General features: G+C 40.7%; 1 protein-coding gene across 1 annotated transcript in view; it reads left to right on the forward strand.

Moving 5' to 3' along the window:
- The first annotated feature begins 1,507 nt into the window (after positions 1 to 1,507).
- LOC124119048 (mucin-5AC-like) overlaps positions 1,508 to 24,569 on the forward strand; it is a 30,544-nt gene continuing 7,482 nt past the window's right edge. Inside the window, exons 1-3 of the mRNA XM_048393772.1 lie at positions 1,508 to 1,694; positions 19,870 to 20,170; positions 23,595 to 23,717. Coding sequence (XP_048249729.1) covers positions 20,014 to 20,170; positions 23,595 to 23,717 — 280 coding nt within the window. The 5' untranslated portion in view covers positions 1,508 to 1,694; positions 19,870 to 20,013. The remainder of the gene's footprint in view (positions 1,695 to 19,869; positions 20,171 to 23,594; positions 23,718 to 24,569) is intronic.

The following is a 24,569-nucleotide window of genomic DNA, read 5'->3' on the forward strand; positions in this document are numbered from 1 at the left end:
TTACCAAGTGTTCTATTTCCATAACAAAAACACCATGGCTTATGCCCCTTGCAATATGACGTCATTGGTGCCAATTGATAAACATTATGACGTCATCATGCTTTGTTAGAGCCGCTTCACGTGGTGTAGGTACAGTTTTGTGATTCTAGCGTCTCAGATGTCAGCCAGAATTGTGTTATGCTGAGTCACTACTGCGCCGGAATGTGTCGTAGACCATGTTGTTTTACCGCAAACTGGTCCTTGATATCTTTTGCGTTGAGAATAGACAGGGACCCAGTTGAATTGGCACCAATTTCGTCATAATCTAAGGGGGATAACTCAGACCTATTTCGCTCGTAAAACGAAGGCCTCATAACGGCATATCATTTTAACACTATTGTGAGCTTCCTACTTTCACTGTGAAAATTAGTGTATATTTTCAAACACAGATACTAATTAATTCTAAAATTGCGTTTTGTTTAGAAAAAGAAAGAAAGTGATTTTTGCGTGTACACTTCCCCTTTAAGACACTGGTCTATTAATATTTTATTTTGTACAGCAACACGCTCTAATAGTACCTCCCCTGATACCGTGTAGTACACCCCGTGGGGATTCAGGGCTAGGGCAGGTCCCATGGCCAGAGTGCCGTTGTACAAAGGGATCTTAACGCTACGATGCTCGTAAGTCTATATTAAAGTATCGGAGTTGCGATCACCTAAGTGCTAAAATCCCTTTCTACAACGGCACCCTGGTCCTAATGATTTTGTTCTTAGAGCAGACTTAAATGTGTTTGTTCTTTTGTTTGTTGTTTAACCGTGCAACATTCCAGCTATATGACGTCGGTATGTAAGTAATCGAGTCTGGACCAGACAAGCCTGTGATTGACATCATGAGCATCGATCTACGTAATTGGGATACGATAACATGCTTAAACCAAGTCAGCAAGTCTGGCCACCCGATTTTATTTTTTTTGATAACTGTGACGTCACTGTTAAAACAAAACAAAACTGCATTTCAAATGCATTATTTCAATTAAATTTGCATATATAAAATCATTTTTTTACAAATCACTAATATTTTATATAATCATTTTGTATTTAATGTACTTTAAATTCGTTATAATTGTTATATCAATATGATAATTTCATTAGTATGTGTGCGTGCGTGCGTGCGTGTGTGTGTGCAGGGTTGGGACTTTGAAGAGTGTGTGTGTGTGTGTGTGGGGGGGGGGGGAGCGAATGTCCTCCGAAGGTATAACAATCAACACGGTCTTGGAATACCCGGAGTTCATTAACATGTCACACTTCACAACTCTATGATAATGGTCCATGACTTTTACATGTACATTCATGATCGATGGTCGGCACTTTTTCTGCATCCCTGAAGGATAGCCCACGATAAACACTCATAGTATAAACAACGCCGAAAGAAAATCGCTGCTCGGCCAACCTTGAAGTCCTAGGTGGCACGAAAGTATTTCACAACCCCGCTTTGGGTACAACGTCACTCGGGAAGGCATAAGATATACCAAGAGTGACACGGTGGATGATTCTCGAACAATAAGACACTGCCCCACCCGAGTAACTTGAGCTTTGTCACGGATACCTTCACTCGTTAGCTCTAGACCAAGGAATTTCTAGGGCATGTCTTCAATCTCACCGGCAACTGTCGGGCAGCGGAGGACATTGTAACTGCGGGAACCATTTCGACGACAGGTAAGACACCGGTTCATGTCGATGATGACATTATGTGTTAGAAGCGTTGTTATATAGCTAGTGTTTCGGGTAGATATGTAGGTCGCGTTCGGGCAGTACCGGGATGGAAGCTTTTCAGACAAGCTCGGTTAGTTTCGTGTAGGCATAAAGGTATTCCCTTGTTCACGGCGGTGTTGATATGTATGAGATTTGTAATCGTGAAATCCACTGTTATCATGTGCTGGATATAACAGATCAACCGGTAACGGATTAGAGACGCATGTCTGGCATAACATGCTCAGCCCGTCCGTGTAATCGGTAACGGGTATCCGACGGGTGTGTGTATGTGTGAGAGACTAACGTGTTCATGTACCCTTCTATGTAAATATGTTATATCTATCTATTTTGAGATGCATCGTTCAGTTAATAACAGAAGGCGTACGCTCAAGTAACATTAATATCCAAGCGGTAATCTACAGGTGTTTGTCAACCTCTGGAGGCGTGAATGCTTGCCAGGTGATATTTGTATACTGAACTACACTATTGTGCTACAAGAGTTTTCACATATGACGTACAGTAAGAATCAATAGTCCACTCGATGATTCGCATATTCACACGAACCAATATCAATCGGTGTTTTTTAGACAGAGCATGTTTTAGTCAGCGTTTTAAGACAGCATCAGTTCAGTATAGCAACTTGCGTGAGATAGAAGGTCAACGCAAGGCAATTACTCAAAACCTATCCTATCCCATCCCAAAGCTGATCTTAACTTGAGTCCTAAGTAAAACGCCATAAAACAGTAAGGTACATGCATATGTTACGAATCTGTGAGTCACGCTAGCGGCACGACAGCCCGACCAATGGTATGACGTGTTGTGTGTTTGGGGGGTATTAAGAATGTACACCGAATGAGATATATCCCTGTAATAAAGAGTAAGCCTAACATTTGCTGACAAAATTTAAGTGACCTGATTCTACATCAAGCTTTTCCTACAGGATATTTATTTGTGTTAAAAATACTTTAGATCTTCTTGGGAGCTTCTTGGGAGCTTGCATATCTTTGTTAAATCATAATCATGGAACTATTGATTTCCAGCAACAGCTTGAGATTTGTCAGTTTATTTTGTAAACAGTTCACCGTGATGTAAATAGTGTACATATTCAAGCCACCAATAAAAATTCCTAGCTAAATGTAATAAACATGTCTGGCATTCTTATTAACATCAAAGTAAAGAAGGTAGACCATTTTATATTTTAATTGAAACTGGTAATCGACGTGTGACTTAAATGGCAAGGACATGTTTGTAAGGATTGTAGGGATATATATAATAATAATGACTATAGAATAGAAGAGACACCAAATTCACATATATTTTTTAAAAAGTGTTTAAAATGAAATGTGTTAATGTTTTTGTAAATCTTTAAGTAAATTTATATTCCATGTCTATGACGAGTGTGATGTTATTAATGATTTATGGATAGATGAACAACCTAACCAGTTCCTTCCACATTAGCTTCATGTCACTGCATTTTCAATATTCTTTGGATTTCGAGAAAATATGATATTACATAATCACATGTTATTGTCTCAAAATAACGACATGTTAATATGTATTAAAGGAGTAAAACTATCTGGGGTATCAATCATCTGTATGTAAAGCCGAAAAACCTATTATATATAAAATAGTAAATCAACAGTCATATTGTTTCAGTCTATTGCCAAATACAATCCGTGAAGATCCGGGTCAGAATAGGTCTTCACCATCCATGCTTGCCGTAGGGGATCTGGTGGTCAGGCTCGCTGACTTGGTTAATGCATGTCATCGTATCCCAAATGCGTAGATCGATGTTCATGGTGTAAATCACTGGATTGTCTGTCCAGACTCGATTATTTACAGACCGCCGTCATATAGCCGGGATATTGCGATGTGGGGCGTTAAACAACAACCAACACACAACCACTATTGCCAGATAACCTAATGTAATATTTAATGTCCATTAAAGCAGTTTTAACGCTGTAGTGCACATCCCACTGTGTATTCATTGAAACACATCAAGACAACCTAGCGACATAAACTACAACAATGCAATGACGCTTACACTAGAAGCATGAGTCAAACTGCAAACATACACAATGCTTTAAAGACTTTTGGATTGGGACGCTGTTAGCTCAGGCTCGTGCTCGTGGATTTCACCGAAGTGGTTAACGTCTGAGACCTGCATCACTTCGGGCTTTCCTCCCACATTAAGCTGACACCCCGTGATATATATAACTGGAATACTGTTAACAGCGGCGTTAAACCCAACTCACTCACTCACTCTTTCTAATATTAAACCATAGATATATAAAGGTCCCTTAGGTCCGTTAAGTGTTTGTGACGTCATAAGAGGCAGCTTCAAATTCCAATAGTGTATATTGAAAAAAATCAAGGTCGGAACAAAACTCAATTTTTACAAAGTCGAACTTCTAGCAAATACTTTATTTTACATGAGGTTTGTTTGAAATTGTCAGTCATTATAAAATACAAATGTACGTGTTAGAAATGAACCACTAAATGTAGGATGATTGTACGCTATTGTATTAGGTATTATGTGCAAGTTCATAAATGTGTATGGTTTCATATGGAAATGGAATATTTACAGGTTTTATGACTGATTCACTTTTTCAATCCGGTGTACCATGGGTCCAGTCTGAGCTGCAGAAATTCTGCTCAATGCCAAACTGTAAACTACTACTACTAATACTAATACTACTACTACTACTACTACTACTACTAATAATAATAATAATGAAAATAATGAAAATAATAATAATAATAATAATAATAATAATATGATGATGATAATGATGATAATAATAATTGAACTATAGCGCACAAATAATTACGCCTTTTGTAAATGATGAATTGTCGTCAAACACGTCCATCGAAATGCCAAACTGTAAAATACTACTACTAATACTACTACTAATAATAATAATGAAAAAATAAAATAATATTAATAATAACAATAATAATGATGATGATGATGATGATGATGATGATGATGATGATGATAATTGAACTATAGAGCACAAACACTTACGCCTTTTGTAAATGATGAATTGTCGTCAAACACGTCCATCGGAATGTGGATTCTATATAACCGTCGTGTCAATACAACTGCTGGTACGAAACCGGTAGGTATAGTATGCCTTGACAAATACATGCCCCAACAAATTATGCCTTAACAAATACATGCCTTAACAAATACCACGCTTCATTTACGCCGTTCTTTTTCTATTCGATTGATTTTCGATTTCCTTTTCGACACTGGCGGTATAGCGGGGATATGTACAATCTGTAGCGTGAGGCGTTATATGGGCTAATTAAATATGCATAGTCGCATGCCACATCGATCTTAACTGTACAAACACCAGCTATATCGACAGGCAGTTTGTTTCCCCTTTTAATTCATTAAATAACCTGCGTGTTATTACCTAATATCGGTCTATATGAACGTGTTTTCGGGCCCTTGCGTGTTGTCTGGCTGGGTTCATGGCGTGGCTTGTTTGACTTATCCTGGTGTAACACACAGTAGGGTTTTCCCATGTGTATGGCGGATAGACTGACACGGGTAGTTCAGTGTACGTTCAGGTAAGCATTTCTCACTTTGGGTATTTAATATTAATATTCCTATGATCTGACACAGCAAATTATGCGTTAAAACGTTCAAAACTAATATGCATACTGCATGTGTTCACTTTAATATTAAAAAAGTGGAGTAAGATTGAACACAGTTTTGATAGGCTATATGAACATGTTTTCGGGTCCTTGCGTAAATAAATATATGTATGGGGGTGTTAGTGTTAGTGTTCCAGGCGAGAGAATAAGATGTTTGTGTTTCAAGTCAAGATAGGGGCGGTCGGGTAGCCTAGTGGTTAAAGCGTTCGCTCGTCACGCCGAAGACCCGGTTTCGATTCCCGACATGGGTACAATGTGTGATGCCCATTTCTGGTGTCCCCCGCCGTGACATTGCTGGAATATTGCTAAAAGCGGCGTAAAACCATACTCACTCACTCACTCAAGTCAAGATATAATTCGTAATTGAAGACAACCTGCGTGTGGGTTGCAGTGTCTAGTTTGACGCATGCAGTGTGTTATTCATGGTCGAGAAAGTGTACCTACTAATGTTATGGGCGGTGCGGTAGCCTAGTGGTTAAAGCGTCGCTTGTCGCGACGAAATCTCTTGTTCGATTCCCCACATGGGTACAATGTGTGAAGCCCATCTCTGGTGTCCCCCGCCGTGATATTGCTGGAATATTGCGAAAAGCATCGTAAAGCCATACTCACTCACTAAGTGGTGAAGGGTGTATGTCGTGCAAAAAAGCATAAAATGTCGCCTCTTACGACAAGCATAGTCGCCTCTTCTGGCAAACATGGGTTGCTGAAGACCTGTTCTACCCCGGATCTTCAAGGGGCACTTGGAAAAAAAACAACCAAAAAACCCAGCGTGTCTGTCCCTAAACAGTCACCTCTCACAAGTGTGAGGTAAAAAAGGACCTATAATATTCTTCCCCGGAATCCACGTGGAGTAATACGAGTGAGTATGGTTTTACGCCGCTTTAAGCAATATTCCAGGAATATCACGGCGGGGGACACCAGAAATGGGCTTCACACATTGTACCCATGTCGGGAATCGAACCCGGGTCTTCGGCGTGACGAGCGAACGCTTTAACCACTAGGCTACCCGACCGCCCCTGGAGTAATACGAAGTTGATTTTGTTGAAGAATTGTCGTCACTTAAAGTGATGTATATTTTGAAGTTTGGTTTTTCTTATTTACGAAATGTGTTTCAACATTGTTGTTGAACGCACGCCGATCACCTTGCACCGAAACAACTTGTTTACATTAAACTTTTAACAGACGTAAATATCAAAGCCAAACAGTGCGTAACTCAACACACCACTGACTAGGTTCTTTAATGCATCTGATCTCATCATTAACTACTTGTATATTGAGATTAAATGTGTACAGTGATGAATATGATAATTGTAGTGAACAATATATGCTGCTTATAGCCCATACGAGAACACTAATACAAACAATACTTGTTTACGTAGATACGTTTGAAACATTCCCCTGTGTTGTGTCTTTACAGTCAAGGACGTCATATATAAGAATCAATGAAGCGTATCGGCTTCCTTGTGTCGTGGAATCGTGTTTGTGTATACTGACGAAGGACACGAACCTCTCCCTTTCATGTCTCCGATACTGAACATTTAGCCCTCGCGCCCTTGTACCGAACTCGTGGTCCACTGTGGGCGACTAGAATCGCCTTCGGACATATCTTGTGACCTTTAAACCTTTCTCTCCTGTCAGTGTGCACACCTCTGGACAAGGCAACCTGTTGCTTTTAACATGTCAGATACAAAACGGATAACATCGCGATCAGAAGGTGAAAAGTTGAAATTCCCGGTCTCATGTCTCTCAGGAAGGGTAATGCATAACACAACCCCGGGATAAAGGAGTCCCAGGGGACCCGTGAAGATCCGGGTCTTCAGCAACCCATGCTTGTCGTGAGAGGCGACTATGCTTGCCGTGACGGACGACAAACGGGATCAAAATCAAATATGAAACGCCGCAATGTTCCTGCTCTATGACGGCGGTCTGTAAATAATCGAGACTGGACAAGACAATCCAGTGATTGATATCATGAGCATCGATCCACGAAATCGGGATACGATGACATGCATCAACCAAGTCAGCGAGCCTGACCACCCGATCCCGTTAGTCGCCCTTTACGACAAGCATTGTACTCTCTTAGGACAGGTATTGGTTGCTGAAGACCTAGTCTACCCCGGATCTTCACGGGTCGACCCCGGCTGTAGAAAGCTTCTGTTTCTAAATCATACCCTACATGCATCTGTCTCTGAAGACAAGCCTATTCAACGCTGGTCCAGGCTCCTTACAGAAGGTCTATGTTATTTAGGATGTATTGACCGTTATGTCAAGTGATGATCCCTACTAATGTGTGATTGTTAACATGTACCCCACCCACCCGAATGCCCGGGTTCGATTCCCCACTTGGATAGAATGTGTGAAGCCCATTTTGGATGCTAAAAGCAGCCTTAAAACCAAACTCACTCGTATGACTCGTACAGTCACGTTTTATTCCAAACAGACCATTGACACAGAATATTCCTATCAATAATGAGTAGTATATAATTATTAACGACTTAGTGTGTATTTGGACGTATCTAGTTAAACAATGTATATATGTCCCGGGTGCCGTGTTTCTCAGTGTGTCTTTCTTAACGCAGTCCCTAAAGGGTAGGTGTTTAGAGGCAAGTTGTTTTCCAAATCCCTGATCTAGAAATCAACAGTTGATCGATCTGATCCACGAGGAATACATGTTAACAATAACACATTTATATCGGTCAGAAATCAATCATCATTCATTGACACATGCCGGTCAATACACCCTCAATTATCGACGTGTTCGGGCGATACCCTAGAGAATCAATCAGTGCCAGCTTAAAGCCATGTTTAGTAAAAGATTAATCCTGTTCATGTTCTAACTTTAAAGGTTTAGGCGTCCATATAGTCACCACACCGCCCTGGTATAATGGTCGTCCTTTCAGTCATTTGGTGGATCCAAGAGGTCTCATTCAGGTGGTCAGATTGACCTGAGGTGAATGAGTGTCTGTCGCGAAGGCAAATAAGTGTGATTTTGTTGTTGTTTGGCAAGTTTTAGCGTATTTTCAGCAATATCACGGTGTTGCTGGGCATGAGAAATGGGCTTCATACATCGGGTGTTAGGAATATCAAGTGATTATACTAGGGGGATGGGAATATCAATATATTATACCATGGGGGGTGGGAATATCAAGAGATTATACCATTAGGGTTGAGAACATCAAGATATTATACGATCATCATGGCCAACTGCTGTGTGTTGGGTATATCAAGAGATTATACCATGGGGGTTGGGAATATCAAGAGATTATACCATTAGGGTTGAGAATATCAAGAGATTATACCATCATGATGGTCAACTGCTGTGTGTTGGGTATATCAAGAGATTATACCATGGGGTTGGGATAATCAAGATATTATACCATTAGGGTTGAGAACATCAAGAGATTATACCATGGGGTTGGGAATATCAAGAGATTATACCATTAGGGTTGAGAATATCAAGAGATTATACCATTAGGGTTGAGAATATCAAGAGATTATACCATCATGATTGTCAACTGCTGTGTGTTGGGTATATCAAGAGATTATACCATGGGGGGTGGGGGGTGGGGTGTGGGGGGGGGGGGGGGGGGGGGGTATATCAAGAGATTATACCATGGTTTACTACTGGGGTTAGGAATATCAAGAGATTATACCACCATATACCATTAGGGTTGAGAATAGCAAGAGATTATACCATGATTTACAGTTTTGGAGCTGGGTATATAGAAAGATTGTAAAATGGTTATAGAAGGGGCCATGGTTTACTGTCGTGAAGTTGGGTATCTCAAGAACGCATACACCATGGCTGATAGGTTCAGGTCGGGTGTACTGATAATAGTCAGGCGCTTTTCCTCTCCATAGAGAGTGAGTGAGTAACATATGAGAACAATCATATCATCACTGAGATAGCTTTCCACTCTTCTTTGTTGTGGGGAATCGAACCCGGGACAAGTTTACCCACATTAACCGTTGTGCTACATCATGGTCGAACCCGTTCCCTCACTCACTCACCCACCCACTCACTCACTCACCCACTCACCCACTCACTCACTCCAACCATTAACCCAAATATGTATACATAGGTTAATATTTACTATTCAAACTGACCCGAGAACACATTGGCCATTAGCTCCGTAAGCTTTATGAGTCCGAGAAAGAAATTTTCATGGGAAAAGCCAGCTATAAATTGGCTGTTATAAATAGTCTAGCTGGTGGTGCTGGAGAATGCTTCTGGCAAGTGGCAAGACTCGAGTTACAATACGTGCCAAGTATACGGCTACCCAGGCTTAAGTCCAGTGACTTAACAGTAATGGGTGTCGTTGCAGCCACAAAAGACGGCTTGTAATTTGAAACCCTGCGTTCCTGGGGCAAATCCAGGGAAAAACCATGCGGGAGTACTCAATCATATCCACTCGCCAGTTTCCGTGGTGACGCAGGCTTCACTTGACTGACCTGTCATTTTATCCCAGATGCAGCCTGTCTCACAGTCCCTGAAACATATTGTTTCCATTTCCGCCCAGCCCTTCCTGTAATACTAAAACACTCAATGAAGCAAGTCTAGATTGTCAACGGGATCTGACACTCCCATCTCACTGGGATTCCTTTTCAATTTGAATGAAGTTGCTTAAAACAGTGATTCTATCAAAATTATATATTTTCAGAGACTAAGCGTTAGTCTATCCCTTATAGTAAGAACAATTGTAATGGCCTGGGATTTCTGTTAGAGGCAGGACATTTTTGGGTCACTGCTTCAAAACATTCTGTGACAAGAGAATCCAAAGATTTTTATGTTTATTCATACATTTATCAGGACATCCTGCTCACTTATATTTTTTCTTGAAGTAAACCCTGTGGACAAATTATTTGTTCACTATTTTTTAAGGGGATACGATCGTCATCATTATTTTCACAAAACAAGAAAATAAAAATTAAATGGCATGTTTTAATTATATATAAACTAATTAAACTGAGGGCCAAAAGAGACTATACCTCTCAGTTAAGTTTATCATGTTTTGTTTTCAGTTTAAAATATACTTATACTATATTAAATAAGATTAATTGTACTGGTACGTAGTTGGGCGATTAAGGCTAAACTTGTGCACTTTGGGTTAAAAGCACCAAACTTGACACACTTATACATTGAACCATTCTGAACATTTTTGGATATGGATTTTAGTCAGCGCTCAAAGAAAAACATTTACATTTTTTTTTTTTTAAAAATTATAATTGGATTTTTTTAAAAATATTAAAATAGATTAAACAAAAATTTACAAAATACACAGGTGTTCAAGCATGTGGTTGCAAATTCATTTCTTACCCCAGTCTTCATTGAACCAATATATTATACACTTTTGCTACCCAGGCAGCGATTACATTATACAAACTGTTGCAGGTATGAGTGATGGTTAGATAGACAGAATCAAATGTAACAACAGTTCATTCAGTTTTCAATTACAGTAAACTACGGTCATAACAAACTCAAAGGGACCACTAATTTTAAGTCGTAATAACCGCAGTTCGTTATAAGCATATATACAGCATATATACATCAAATGGCCGGGACTGAAAATAAGTTCGCTATATCCGTCAGTTCGTCATAAGCGTGTTCGTTATAAGCGTAGTCTATTGTACATGAAAAAATATACTTTTGCCCATCAGTTTATTCTGGATTTATAGGTTTTCAGAAATGACTTAAATGTATGTACACAACCTCATTAAATGTACCATGTATGTAATTGTCAATAAAATATACATTTTCTAAAGTTTAGAAGCCCACGTACTGCATTCTTTCATTAAAAATATGAAAGAATTTGGCCCCAAAACATCAAGACCGAGGTTTCGTAGCTAGGAACGTTGTATACGAAATATTATTTGGTAATTTCTAACTATAGTGTTTGGTCGAAATAGTCAGAAATGGTATCAGTGTCAACTATTGATATGTTAAGTTGATACATTACCACCAGAACATGGCCATTGCTTGAACAATCGACACACCCCTTGACGCCAGGCACAACCGTAAAGCAGCGTCACAGGCGATGACGTAAAAAGCTATTTTCTAATGTGCGCTGGCTAAAATAGCAATAATTATCAAAAGAAACAACTGTCTCATCTCAAAAGCTATAAGAAGTTCAAACATCTATTCAAAACATCAACATGAGATGAAAATAAAATGAGGCCCGGATAAGCTTCGAAATTGAGTGAAATACGCAAAATATATCACCATTAACTAAATTTTGAGTTCGTTGCGTACAAATTCGCGTAAAAAATTTTAAAAAAACCAGTCGCGTGACAACACTGCGTAATTATCCAATGTATCCTTTACAACGTAAGTACCTGCATTTCTTTATACAAGTCTTTATTTACTAGTCGAAAACAGGCATGTGTATCGCTATTGTGTATTTATGCCACATGAGACACACTTGGCGCAGTCCACGAATAGGTACAAATTAAAATTCATCTGAAACAGGATTTGAGAAGAATTATTTCAAAATCAAATGTCGACTCAATGGTGTACAGATGCACAGTGGACTGGACCTGTGGCAGTTTAATATATTGAATACCCAAAGAAATGCGAAGGCTAACTTGTGAGTCAAAAGCAGGTATCTGTAACCCTGCATACTTCGCCTTTGTGATTCAAGCTGCTTAATACGGGAAACCGGTGTCGGGTATCATTTGTTACGATCAGCCATGCTCGTGTTCTCGGGTAGGTCTGAAAAATGGTATGTAGCATTCGTCACCGCTCGCCCCTTTCCGTAACCTGCCAGACGACTCGTCCCCCTATCGATGAATGTTATGCGCGAAAATACGACAAACCAATCAAAATGCGCGTATGACTTCCAGTTCTTTGGTCGAAGAATCCCTCAGGAATAATTTTTGAATTTACACATGTCTTGTCTAAAAATATACCCAAGATACGGTTATATGTGTTCAATCATGGTTTATAATGCCGCATGTCCCGATGTGCTTTAATTTTCATCCGAAATGATAAAATATATGGGGAAATATAAGTGAATCAGTACGCAACGAGTAGACAATCCTTTTAGCTATGCCCCTTTGTGCTTAGACGGAACCTCGTCGCCAAAAATGGCCACGATGGGGGCACGAGTCTCTATTCGGCTTGTTCCGGAATAACACGAGTTGGTCACGAATGTGGTATGTAGGTTATTGTGGAGGTCATCCGGTATGCTTGCGGAAGGCGACATCACTCGCCATGGCTGGTACAGGGTGTGTGACGTTATTTTAATGTATACAATGTATAATCAAAGTAACTGAGATTTTATCGATTTGTTGACAACCAATTAAGGGAGCTTACACCACCAACCCCCCTTTGATAATTGTGTAGTCTGTGTGGGAGAGCCTAGAGAAAAAAGTGAAAAGGAGTCCAACTCAAGTCTAGAATGTTTTGGCAAGTCTAGATTTCCTCATCTCCAGAAGGATTGTTCTTGGCTCCATTTGGATGTTATTATTTTCATTTTCTAGATATATTTTTTAAATAAGATAACTTTATTTCTTGGACTAAATGTCTAACATTAGTGAATGAATCATATTTATATGGTATAGGCTGTATGCATATATATTGATCAGTCGTCTGTGAACCAACCAAACACTTGTCACTACAGACCAGAGTGTCCTTTACTGTAGTATAAAATTCAACAACATCCCAAATTTGTTTTCTCCTTTCAAACTGCTGCAGGGGCGGTCGGGTATCCTAGTGCTTAAAGCGTTCGCTCCTCACGCCGAAGACTCGGGTTCGATTCCCGACATGAGTACAATGTGTGAAGCCCATTTCCGGTGTCCTCCGCCGTGATATTGCTGGAATATTGCTAAAAGCGGCGTAACACCATACCCACTCATTCACTGAAAATGCTGTACATCTCTTATGTCACTTGTCATTACCACAATCGGCTGAATCTCAACCCCTCAGGTTATCTCGTCCTGCATTGATAGGAATCCATTTTGTAAATAGTTTCGTCAGATCACGTGGCAATCACATGACAGTCTAGCGTCAGGCGTGACCCTTGGACAAATGTTACGCTAATTTGAAAAATTGTTAACTTAATTTCTATAAACCACAACAAAAGCCTTTCTCAAGATCGGGCGTCTTTCTACACGAACAACATCGGTCGGTATTCGGACAGTGGAATGCAAACCACTACCCCACGTGCACCCAGTAGTGATTACAGATTCCAGTAACGAGGCGTCTTAGTGGATCGGGTGGTCAGGCTCTGTTCCTTTGTTTGATAACGTGTCATGATAGCAGTCATTGGCTTGACTGGTTCAGACTCGAGTGTCACAGGCTGCCGTCATGAAGCTGGACTATTGCGGAGTGTGGCGTTAAACAAGAAATACACACACTGAATAGGCATTGCGCAGTATTGTGAAATCTAATGTAGCCATACAATGTAGCTCAGTAAGCTCCTGGTATGCCATGATGTCGTTATTGATGTGGGGACGTGACCGAGATATTCCTCAGGTATCAAAAGACTGTTTGTGCTTGTGATGAAATTGCGAATCGACACAAAGAACACGTAACAAGCACATGTGTGTTTGTCAAATAGAAAAGCTTTTGGGAACATTTTTTGAATTTCACTGTTTATGACCTAGCCTTTTGTAAGGGGGCGGTCGGGTAGCCTAGTTGTTTAAGCGTTCGCTCGTCACGCCGAAGACACGGGTTCGATTCCCGACATGGGGTACAATGTGTGAAGCCTATTTCTGGTGTACCCCGCCGTGACATTGCTGGAATATTGCTTAAAGCGGCGTAAAACCATACTCATTCACTCGTTTTGTAAGAATGCAAGGTCAGGGCAAGGTCGGTTTCATAAGCGCAGGAAGGCGGTACCGGATAGCGTTACTGCGATACTGTTTTCGTAAATGATTCACAACGAAATGTCATCTGCAGGCACTGAAATGAAGCCGGCCGGGTAAGAGATCCCGGCACTTAAAGATTTCGTTTCAGGACACGTAAATTATACCTGTGTATGGGTTGTTGTTATGACTACCAGATCGATCGATACCTGTAACCAAATATATCTCTGGTGTATAAACCCTGCAATAAAAGCCGACTCGGTTTTCAAAATATATAAATAAAGTAATTTTTAAAATACGAGGTATATTTTTTCTCTCGTCGCTCTGTTGTTCCAAATTCATTTTAACATCTTGATGGTAACAGTCTCATTTTATCAGTTTTTGAAACGATATTTCCAACCTTTTTTTAATGATGTAGAGGTCGCCCTGGTTATACGTGAAGCTGGAATATTGTGTGGAGTGTGGCGTCTAACAAACAAACAGATGTTTAGATAATTATTAACAAACAGAAAACATTTTATAGAGGAGGGTGAATAAATTAATTTTTTTGTGTTAAACTTTGTTTTTCCTATTATTTGTTTTATATTTTGTTCATAGTGGATGCGAAATATGCATGCGTTGTTAACCGGAAAATGGTATGTGCGTCATAACAGAGTTGAAAGGAATATCGTGTAATTTGAGTGAGTGAGTGAGTGAGTGAGTGAGTTAGAGATAAGGAAAGCCTTAAGTGATTGAGATGTTGGACGTTTACCACTTTGGTGACGCCCAGGATCATGGGTATCAGGGCGAATCTAAGACTCCCACGATCACAGTATTCTGTCACGCCTAAGGGACGCAATTCTGTATTCCGACCTCTCAACGACCCTTCCTGGGTAATTGGAAACAACGACAAACAATGTATCAGGGCCACGTCATATCCATGTGCACTTTTTGGGATACGTGAAATTGATTTAGTTGAAATGGGCCATCACACCATCATTGCCGCTCACTACTTTTTCTAGCATGCTTTTCAAAGACAAATTCTAGGAATGATTCTTTAAGTACTACATATAAGGGATTTAAATGTCAATACTGTCACTGGAAAAGTGAGAGTTGGGATATGCATCCTTGTCTTTCCTTGCATATTTCCTAACAAAATAAGTTAGGAATCCTGATTATCTTAATGGACTTTTTGTAGTGAAGACGGAGCACAAAATTTCATGAAAATATCCTCCAAAATATTCATGATCCGTAACTTTGTGTGTTCAGTATATACTAAGACCTTGTGGATGAGGCGCTCGCCTCTTACATTTACGATCCGGGTTCGATTTCCAATATGGGTATATTATATGAAAACCTTCGTTAATGTTGCTGGAATAATTGATTCAAGCGGCGTTAAACCATACTCACGCAATCCGTATCATACGCAGCCAAGGCTAAACAAGTAGCGGATTAAAGGTTTCTATGACAGACATATACGTACGTCGCAACGACAACAAAATTCGTTTGTAACGTATACTTTCGACAGCCAGGTGTTAATTCTCACGGACCAGCATTACATATGGTATTTATAGTACGTGTAGCATTAATCATGTGTTATTGAAGATGCGTCAGACAGACGTATTGTGTAGGCCAGGTGATTTAAATTGGGTTTTGAAAATGCATTAAATAAATTAAAGAAATTTGGATTGTATATTTCTATTTTTGTCGTAAGGTGAGTGAGTTTGGTTTTACGCCCCTTTTAGCAATATTCCAGCAATAACAGCAATATCTAAGGAACACCAGAAATGGGCTTCACACATTGTATCCATGTTGGGAATTGAACCCGGATCTTCGGCATGACAAGCGAACGCTTTAAAAACTTGGCTACCCCACTGACCCCTTAAAGTGAGTGAGTGAGTGGATTTCACGACGTCCTAGTGCAAGTGTTTCAGTTACCACGGCGGGTCAGCTTGGTGTGGGTAGAAAGCCCAAAGTGGCACATGCCTCAGAGTGAGTGAGTGGGTTTGGTTGGTTGTTGGTTGGTTTGTTGCCGCACTCAGCAACATTCCAGCTATATGACGGCGGTCTGTAAATAATCGAGTCTGGACCAGACAATCCAGTGATTGATATCACGAGCATCGATCCACGCAATTGGGATCGATGACATGCATCAACCAAGTCAGCGAGCCTGACCACCCGATCCCGTTAGTCGCCTTTTACGACAAGCATGGTCACCTTTTACGGCAAGCATGGGTTGCTGGAGGCCAATTCTACCCCGGAATCTTCACGGGTCAAGAGTGGGTTTGGTATAACGACGCTTTGAACAGTATTTCAGTTATAACACGGCGTGTCAGCTTAACGTGAGAGAAAGGTCGTGACGCAGGTCGTACACATTCACCACTCAGGGATAGACCAACGATCACAATCGGGTCGAATCCAAGATTCGAATCCATTGTCACGGATCGCGTCTTCTAGGGGACGCAACTCTGTACAACAGTGAGTGAGTATGGATTTACGCCGCATTTAGCAATATCCCAGCAATATCACGGCGGGGGACACCAGAAATGGGCTCCACACATTGTACCCATGTCGGGAATCGAACCCGGGTCTTCGGCGTGACGAGCGAACGCTTTAACCACTGGGCTACCCGACCGCCCCTGTACAACAAGCCGTGCGCGTTGGTAAACTTACCCAACCATAAATAAGTCTTTATACAACATTTGAATATTACACATGTACAATAGTCTGAAACATAAATAATTCAATACTAGATTTCAGAAACCCATTATGAGTTGTGTTGAGTATCCATTCTCACCGAGTGTTCATGCCTGACGTCCCTGACCTCAGTCCCCCGTCCATACAATACAATTGCTGTCTCACTATGGGAAGGAATTTGAGACGAGGGGATTTCGCAACTCTGGTTCTCTCCATTGTGTTTGTTGTGTCACGTGAAACCGCGGGGATGCCAATGTCACGAGCTTCGGGGGATGCGACCGACACGGCATTCGTGACCAACTCGTGTTATTCCGGGACAAGCCGAATAGCGAAGGTTACGGAAAGGGGCGAGTGGTGACGAATGACCGACACGGTTGTTATTTAGTTTATATGTGACCTAAATACACGCATGTAATTAAATGGAAGATGTATACAAGTTTAACTTCTTTGATAGGCATTTAGAAGTTAGAGTACTGAATAAGGATAAGAATTTATGGTTGAACAACTTCTTTATTAAGAGCGACGTTTCGGTGTAGGTTCTAACACCGTTATCAAGCAAGTTATTTACAGAGTGACTGACTGATATAGGAGATTTAACGTGCGCTTTCCGACTGTAGCGTATTTCGCACACTGGCCTGGCCGGGCCATTTAATGTATTCCGAAAAGGGTGAAAGTGATGTGTGCAATCCAAGAGGGGGCTTTTAGGGGTTGCTTATATTGAATTTTTGGAAATTTAAATTTGGAATAAATGCCGAGGTATTTACAGAGTTTGGTTGGCAAGTATATATACAGGTAGGAGGCAATCTTTATACAGTAGAGTAGATATTGCTATACTGGAGTAGAGAAGCCTGTTATGTACACACAAGGGTAGTGATGACAATCATCTGTGAAGTCAGTGAAATAAACAAAGGGTGAAGCCAGTAATATAAACAATAGGATTATGGCTGATGTTCATTTATTCGGGTTTTGAGGGGCCTAGATGCTTCCATCCAGCCACAAGCTAGAACCATCAGGAGCAGTTTACCACATCTCATGCAATTGTGGACAAGCTTACATAGGAGAAATGCTCCCTCAAAGCACCAGGGCCCACTTGCACAAAGCGGCCTTAGCGCTATGATGATCGTAACTCCCATACTCTAACATAGGCTTACAATAGTCGTCGCACTAAGATCGCTTTGTGCAAGTGGGCCCAGGACCGTGCAACCTCTGATCACAATGGTCCAATGTATAAGATCACGCTGTTTCTTTAAAAATGTATATATTTTTAATATTTAATTTGCGATGAATCGTTTTCGTTTTTTTAAAGTGAAATCTATATGTCCATAATTCCGAATGTATTCTTGTTGTTTTTTCTCTATTGTGTGGTTATTCAGTGAAACAGGATGTCTGTCCTGGTTTTCCGATCTCGAGTGTTTCCATGGCTGTGACCACGCCTCGCACCTTCTGTAGTTTATGTTAACACTGCCTCGTGATTACAATGTAACGTAAGAACCACAGACTAACGTGTAATGGACCCGTGAAGATGAGTGAGTGAGTTTATATATATATTTTATCATTTCGGATGAAAATTAAAGCACATCGGAACATGCGGCATTATAAACCATGATTGAACACATATATCCGTATCTTAGGTATATTTTTAGACAACACATGTGTAAAATCAAAAATTATTCCTGAGGGATTCTTTGACCGAAGAACTTGAAGTCATACGCGCATTTTGATTGGTTTGTCGTATTTTCGCGCATAACATTCATCGATAGGGGAACGATTCTTCTGGCAGGTTACGGAAAGGGGCGAGTTGTGACGAATGACTTGAGTGAGTGAGTGAGTGGGCGAGCGAGTGGGCTTCTCGCAAAATGACGCCGAGATATCGCGGGCTGAGATGGAATCGAGGTTGAGCCGGTGTCGAAGACGACTTGTTGTTTAACGCCGCACTCGGCAATATTCCAGCTATATGACGACGGTCTGTAAATACACGAGTCTTGAGCAGAAAATCCAGTGATTCACATCATGAGCATCGATCCACGCAATTGGGACACGATGGCATGCATCAACCAGCAAGCCTGACCACTTGATCGATTAGTCGCCTCTTACGAAAAGCATAGTGGCCTGTTACGATATATATGAGTTGCTGACCCGTGAAGATCCGGGGTAGGATAGGTCTTCAGCAACCCATGCTTGCCGTAAAAGGCGACTATGTTTGTCGTAAAAGGCGACTAACGGGATCGGGTGGTCAGGCTCGCTGACTTGGTTGATGCATGTCATCGTATCCCAATTGTGTGGATTGATGCTCATAACGTCAATCACTGGATTGTCTGGTCCAGACTCGATCATTTACAGACCACCGTCATATAGCTGGAATATTGCTGAGTGCGGCGTTAAACAACAAACAAACAAAATATATGGGTTGCTGAAGACCTATTCTAGATCTATCCCGGATTTTCACGGGTCAGCGTGTTTCTATCCCGTATACGTACACAAATGTAGTTTGTGGGTATCGGCGCTGTTTTGCTTTTGTGTTAACAATCATTAATCTAATATTTCTTTGCTGTCGAATTGCTTGGGTTGTTTGTCTTGTGTCTTCTGTAATAAGAATCAGTTTGTAGCTCACATTATTCTTTCATTTTCATCTCAACTAAGATTAGATCCTTGGTTTATATTTCTCACACATTAGGCTAGAGTCGCACCAATGCCCGTCTCCTTTTCACCACGCCTCGTCCGACTCGATAGTCGCGACGGAGTAAACAGGCCTGTTTCGCGCGCGGGAAGCGCTGTCCCAAACAACACGGGTGAGTGGGTACTAGCACGTGCTGTACGTGCAAGTCAATTTCAGCGCATGCGTATAGCGACGTGTTCCGTCTGTCGTCTGCATGAATGTTCATTTGGAGAAGGCCAACAGGCACTTTGGGAGGTTTAACTATACAGTAATTTAATGGTCAAGTCTATAGCATGGTTGTTGTAAATATTGTTTTTGTGTCTGTTTGTGCCTCAGAAACAAGACAACTGGAAGAAAGTCGATCTCATACGAAGCCCTTATTCGGAAGGGTACTACATATACCCATTGAGCGGAAGTAAACGATCGAGCAGAAGGTCCCAAAGCCGACGACAGGCGAGGAGTTCCGGTCGGGGAGTAAGGATGTCCGACAAGAAATACTACACCAGGGAGGACGACGAGTTCTATACCCCGACACGGGTGCAGCTTGCTGGGTACGGACGCCATATGTACGACAACCCGAATTTCGTGTACGACACAAGCCAGAAGCAGCGTCCATATCATGTGGCTTCCAGTTCCGGTAAGGTGTTGTCTGTGGCGTTACTACTATTTCGTTTCTAGTTCCGGTCAGGTGTTGTCTGTGGCATTACTGTTATTTCGTTTCTAGTTCAGGTAAGGTGTTGTCTGTGGCATTACTGTTATTTCGTTTCTAGTTCAGGTAAGGTGTTGTCTGTGGCATTACTGTTATATGGATTATGGTTTGATCCCAATGTGAGCATTCACGATCATGAAGTGGAAACACGTAAGCTGCATGCATCATTGGAGTTAATAACGTGTGCTAGGTTTAGGGATTGTTTAGATGTCATTAATTTATTATTATATATCTTTAAATTAATAAAGTTTGATAATGGGGGGGGTGTCTTCATGGGTGGCCCAGTCTCTAAGGAGCCACAATTCACTGTGCAGAGTTGAATCCTTGGCAAGCCACAAACCTATGATCTTGGGTTGATTGTTTAATGCTTGGTCATCCCCTTTACCAGGGGCAAAACTACCATTGTAGCAGAAAAGCAATTGTTTACACCTAAGAAAAAAAGCACAATTTGTTTACACCTTAAAAAGAAGCACATTTTTTTTATAAGTAAAACTCAATTTACCATCTATGCAGTAAATTATTAATTCAAAATTGGTCGAACATGACATTGATTGTCCAACTTGAAAATCGGACTCTTTACACACTTTAGGATTTTAGTGTCAGATGGTTTGTGACATAAGCCAACCTCGCTCTCACAGGTTTTTTTCAAAATAATGATAGGTCGGCTCGAGTTAAAATATGAAAATATAAATAACCATCACATACTACTAATGAACTTGTGAAAACACAAAAAGAAATATTACCGATTCATTTTAATGTTCAAATATCATTTGTCACCATGGATGTTTCTTGAATGAAAGTCGTAAATGTGTTGATGAAACACCTATATATACTACTAATGTAAATTATGAAGATAAATAAATTGCTAATATTTGTTACAAATAAAATCTGACATAAACAGTTCCAAAATGCAGGAAATAGCTTTTAAGAGCATCTATAACTTTTTTTAAATTTCTGGTGGGCATGCCCTCAAAATTGGCTGCTTCGTGCCCTCGTGACATGCTGACACTTATAGTTACCCTATTTGCGCCCCTGCTACCTGTGCTCCTGGGTTTCACTACTGAGGCCAACGTCACTTCGGCCTCCCCTCCCACATCAAGCTGACACCTCATGATATAACTGGAATACTGTACCAAGCGGCATTCAGTCCAAACACCCCGATCCTCAATTTTTTCCTTAGACCAAACCCTGAACAGATTATGCGTTCTCCTATACGTCATGCTTCTGGGAGGAACTGTATCAGTTGTAGGATCCAGGCCTGTTCCCCATGCCGAGAATGTACCATTACTGCCCATCTTGTTATAACATGTCTTATACACCAAAACCATACCTTCCGCATGAAGATCTGACATGGGCTCAAACGATGGAAAAAACAAAAGGCAGAGTTACTTCCCTTATTCAACTCTTCTTAGGACAGGATACAGCAAGGGTTTTTTGTTTAAGTAAGAGAAAATTCAGTACATAGTTTCCAGGTTGGTATGATATATACTTCTAACAATAATTGGGGCGGTCGGGTAGCCCAGTGGTTAAAGCGTTCGCTCGTCACGCAGAAAACCCGGGTTCGATTCCTGACATGGGTACAATGTGTGAAGCCCATTTCTGGTGTCCCCACCGTGATATTGCTGGAATATTGCTAAAAGTGGCATAAAACCATACTCTCACTCACTCACTCTAACAATAAGTTAAAAGGACATCAAACTTTTTCATATGACTGTATGTCTGTCATGGCTGGTGGGTATTGCAACATACAGTCTTCAAGTTGTGGGTGTTCTTAACTTGTTTTGAGTCATATGTGGTTGAGAAGTCAAATGCAGCATGTAAGAACAGTTTTCATTTTGTTTGATCGGGACAGTAGTTCATGACCGGGTGGAAATGAGACACACTCAGTAAGACAGATGGCCACTGACTCACTATGATAAGAATGCCTAAAAGTTCAACTGAACTCAAACTACAATGAAATCCAGGTGTGAATCAGATGTATCATATCGCCATGGCAAACTAAGGGTGTGACAGATGGTTCCATCACTCGCCTGCCACAATTCATGACTGTCGTAAGAGTCAAGTCAGGGGTTAGATTGTGTATTTGTTGTGGTACTGTGACTTTACACAGTGGTCATCTGGCGGAGTGTTCCACAGTGCACGAATAGATTTATGTTGGAAACTTGATATGATTCGAACAAACAGGGTGATTTAATTTCTTTCCCCATAACTGGAAATTTGTGAAACTGTATACTTACTTACACCAGACATGTTTTGTTTCATGTTATACAGATATCTTTTCTCAATATGGTAAAATACAGGATAAAAATGATAAAAAAAGCCACTGTAATTGAAAGTAACTTTTTAAATAAAATTATTTCCTTTAAAGGGATGTTCACGGCAAACATATTTTCAGTCTATCACAATGAGCCCCCTATATATTTTTGGTTAATTATTTTTGGAATTTCATTTTGGCTTATCCTTTAATCAAATTGGTCTGGTCTAATGTACAAATATTGAGTGATTTACTTTAACATCCAAATCTCATTGAAATTATCTCATACTCTGATGCCATACCTCTCTGGATGAAGGTCTAAAACCCTTCTACCTCCATAGAGAGTAGATTCAGGTGAATCCTGAGGCCAGATTTTGGGGTGGGGTTACAGAAGTTGGGCCCAATAAATAACATTCCAATTTCAAATATATTTTCTTATTTGAGGAAATCAGTGTCAACTTATTAAAACCATTCATCTTTGTTTCTTTACTTCCTCCATTGGATCTTGGCAAAAGAAAGCCCAAAGCATATGCCCTCAACAGTACACCTTAATATACCATCAATAGTACACCCTTTTGGGTGTAGAAGGCATGGTTCTCAGAACACCCTCTTGCATGTGGAAGGCATGGTTCCTAGAACACCCCCTGCATGTGGAAGGCATGGTTCCTAGAACACCCCCTGCATGTGGAAGGCATGGTTCCTAGAACACCCCCTGCATGTGGAAGGCATGGTTCCTAGAACACCCCCTGCATGTGGAAGGCATGGTTCCTAGAACACCCCCTGCATGTGGAAGGCATGGTTCCTAGAACACCCCCTGCATGTGGAAGGCATGGTTCTCAGAAAGAACAGGCTTTATTTCTTTTCATGTGCAACTACCTAATTACATTTGTTTTCAAGGTACTTGTCTGAGAATTTTGAAGCCTTGATGTTGTTTTGCTAACTGGAAAGTTTTCCTGACACAATCCTCTATTGAGTTTTCCTCAGATCTTTATGCACAGATATTGGATGGTTTCAAAAATTTGATTTCATTGCGATTGTTGAACATCCATTGATATCTCTCATTGTGAGCTTGAGAAATTTAAACATTTTTATTTTCAGACTCCAGCAATGGAACTAGCCGATTATCAAAACGCCAAAAGAGCCACTACTTCCTCGCTGGAGTCATATTGTTTGTTGTTTTATTGGTTGTGGCAGCCATCGGAGTGGGCGTATATTTTTCAAGTATGTATATTTCTTTAGTCTTTCTTGTATTTTTGCTATTAAGAGTAAGTTATGTACAGTAGGAAGCATGTTAGTCCGAGAGACCATACACACTACCCCGGTGAGAGCAGGGCAGCCATTAGCAAAAGACCCGTGAAGATTCCGGGGTAGAATTGGTCTTCAGCAACTCATGCCTGCTGTAAAAGGTGACTATGCTTGTCGTAAAAGGCGACTAACGGGATCGGGTGGTCAGGCTCGCTGACTTGGTTGATGCATGTCATTGATCCCAATTGCGTGGATCGATGCTCATGACATTAATCACTGGATTGTCTGGTCCAGACTTGATTATTTACAGACTGCCGTCATCTAGCTGTAATATTGCTGAGTGCGGCGTTAAGCAACAAACCAACCAATAGCAAAACTGCATCTGAGTTTTACAGAATGGAAGTTCCTATGTAACATACAACAATTTTGTGTGGTTAATATGTTAAGTTGCATTCAGGAAAATAAAATAAAATAGCTATATTTTCTATCACGTTTCATATGATTTTGATGGAGTTCAGTCATTAAAATGCTTGCAATGTTGCTGTACAGAATTCTCAGATTTCAGTTTTGGCCCATTTTTATTGTTAAAAAAGTTAGTAATTATAAGGAATAGCTATCAATATTCATGATAGAATCATGAATGGTGTTGGCAATCCCCCCATGCTTTTTGCTAGAGGCGACTAAAGGGATCGGGTGGTCAGGCTTGCAGACTTGGTTGATGCGTGTCAATGTATCCCAATTGCTTATGATGTCAATCACTGGATTGTCTGGTCCAGACTTGATTATTTACAGACCGTTGTGATATAGCTGGAATATTGCTGAGTGCGG

The sequence above is a fragment of the Haliotis rufescens genome, unplaced genomic scaffold (genome assembly GCF_023055435.1).
Source record: "Haliotis rufescens isolate VD_foot unplaced genomic scaffold, xgHalRufe1.0.p SCAF_12, whole genome shotgun sequence".
NCBI lineage: Eukaryota > Metazoa > Mollusca > Gastropoda > Lepetellida > Haliotidae > Haliotis > Haliotis rufescens.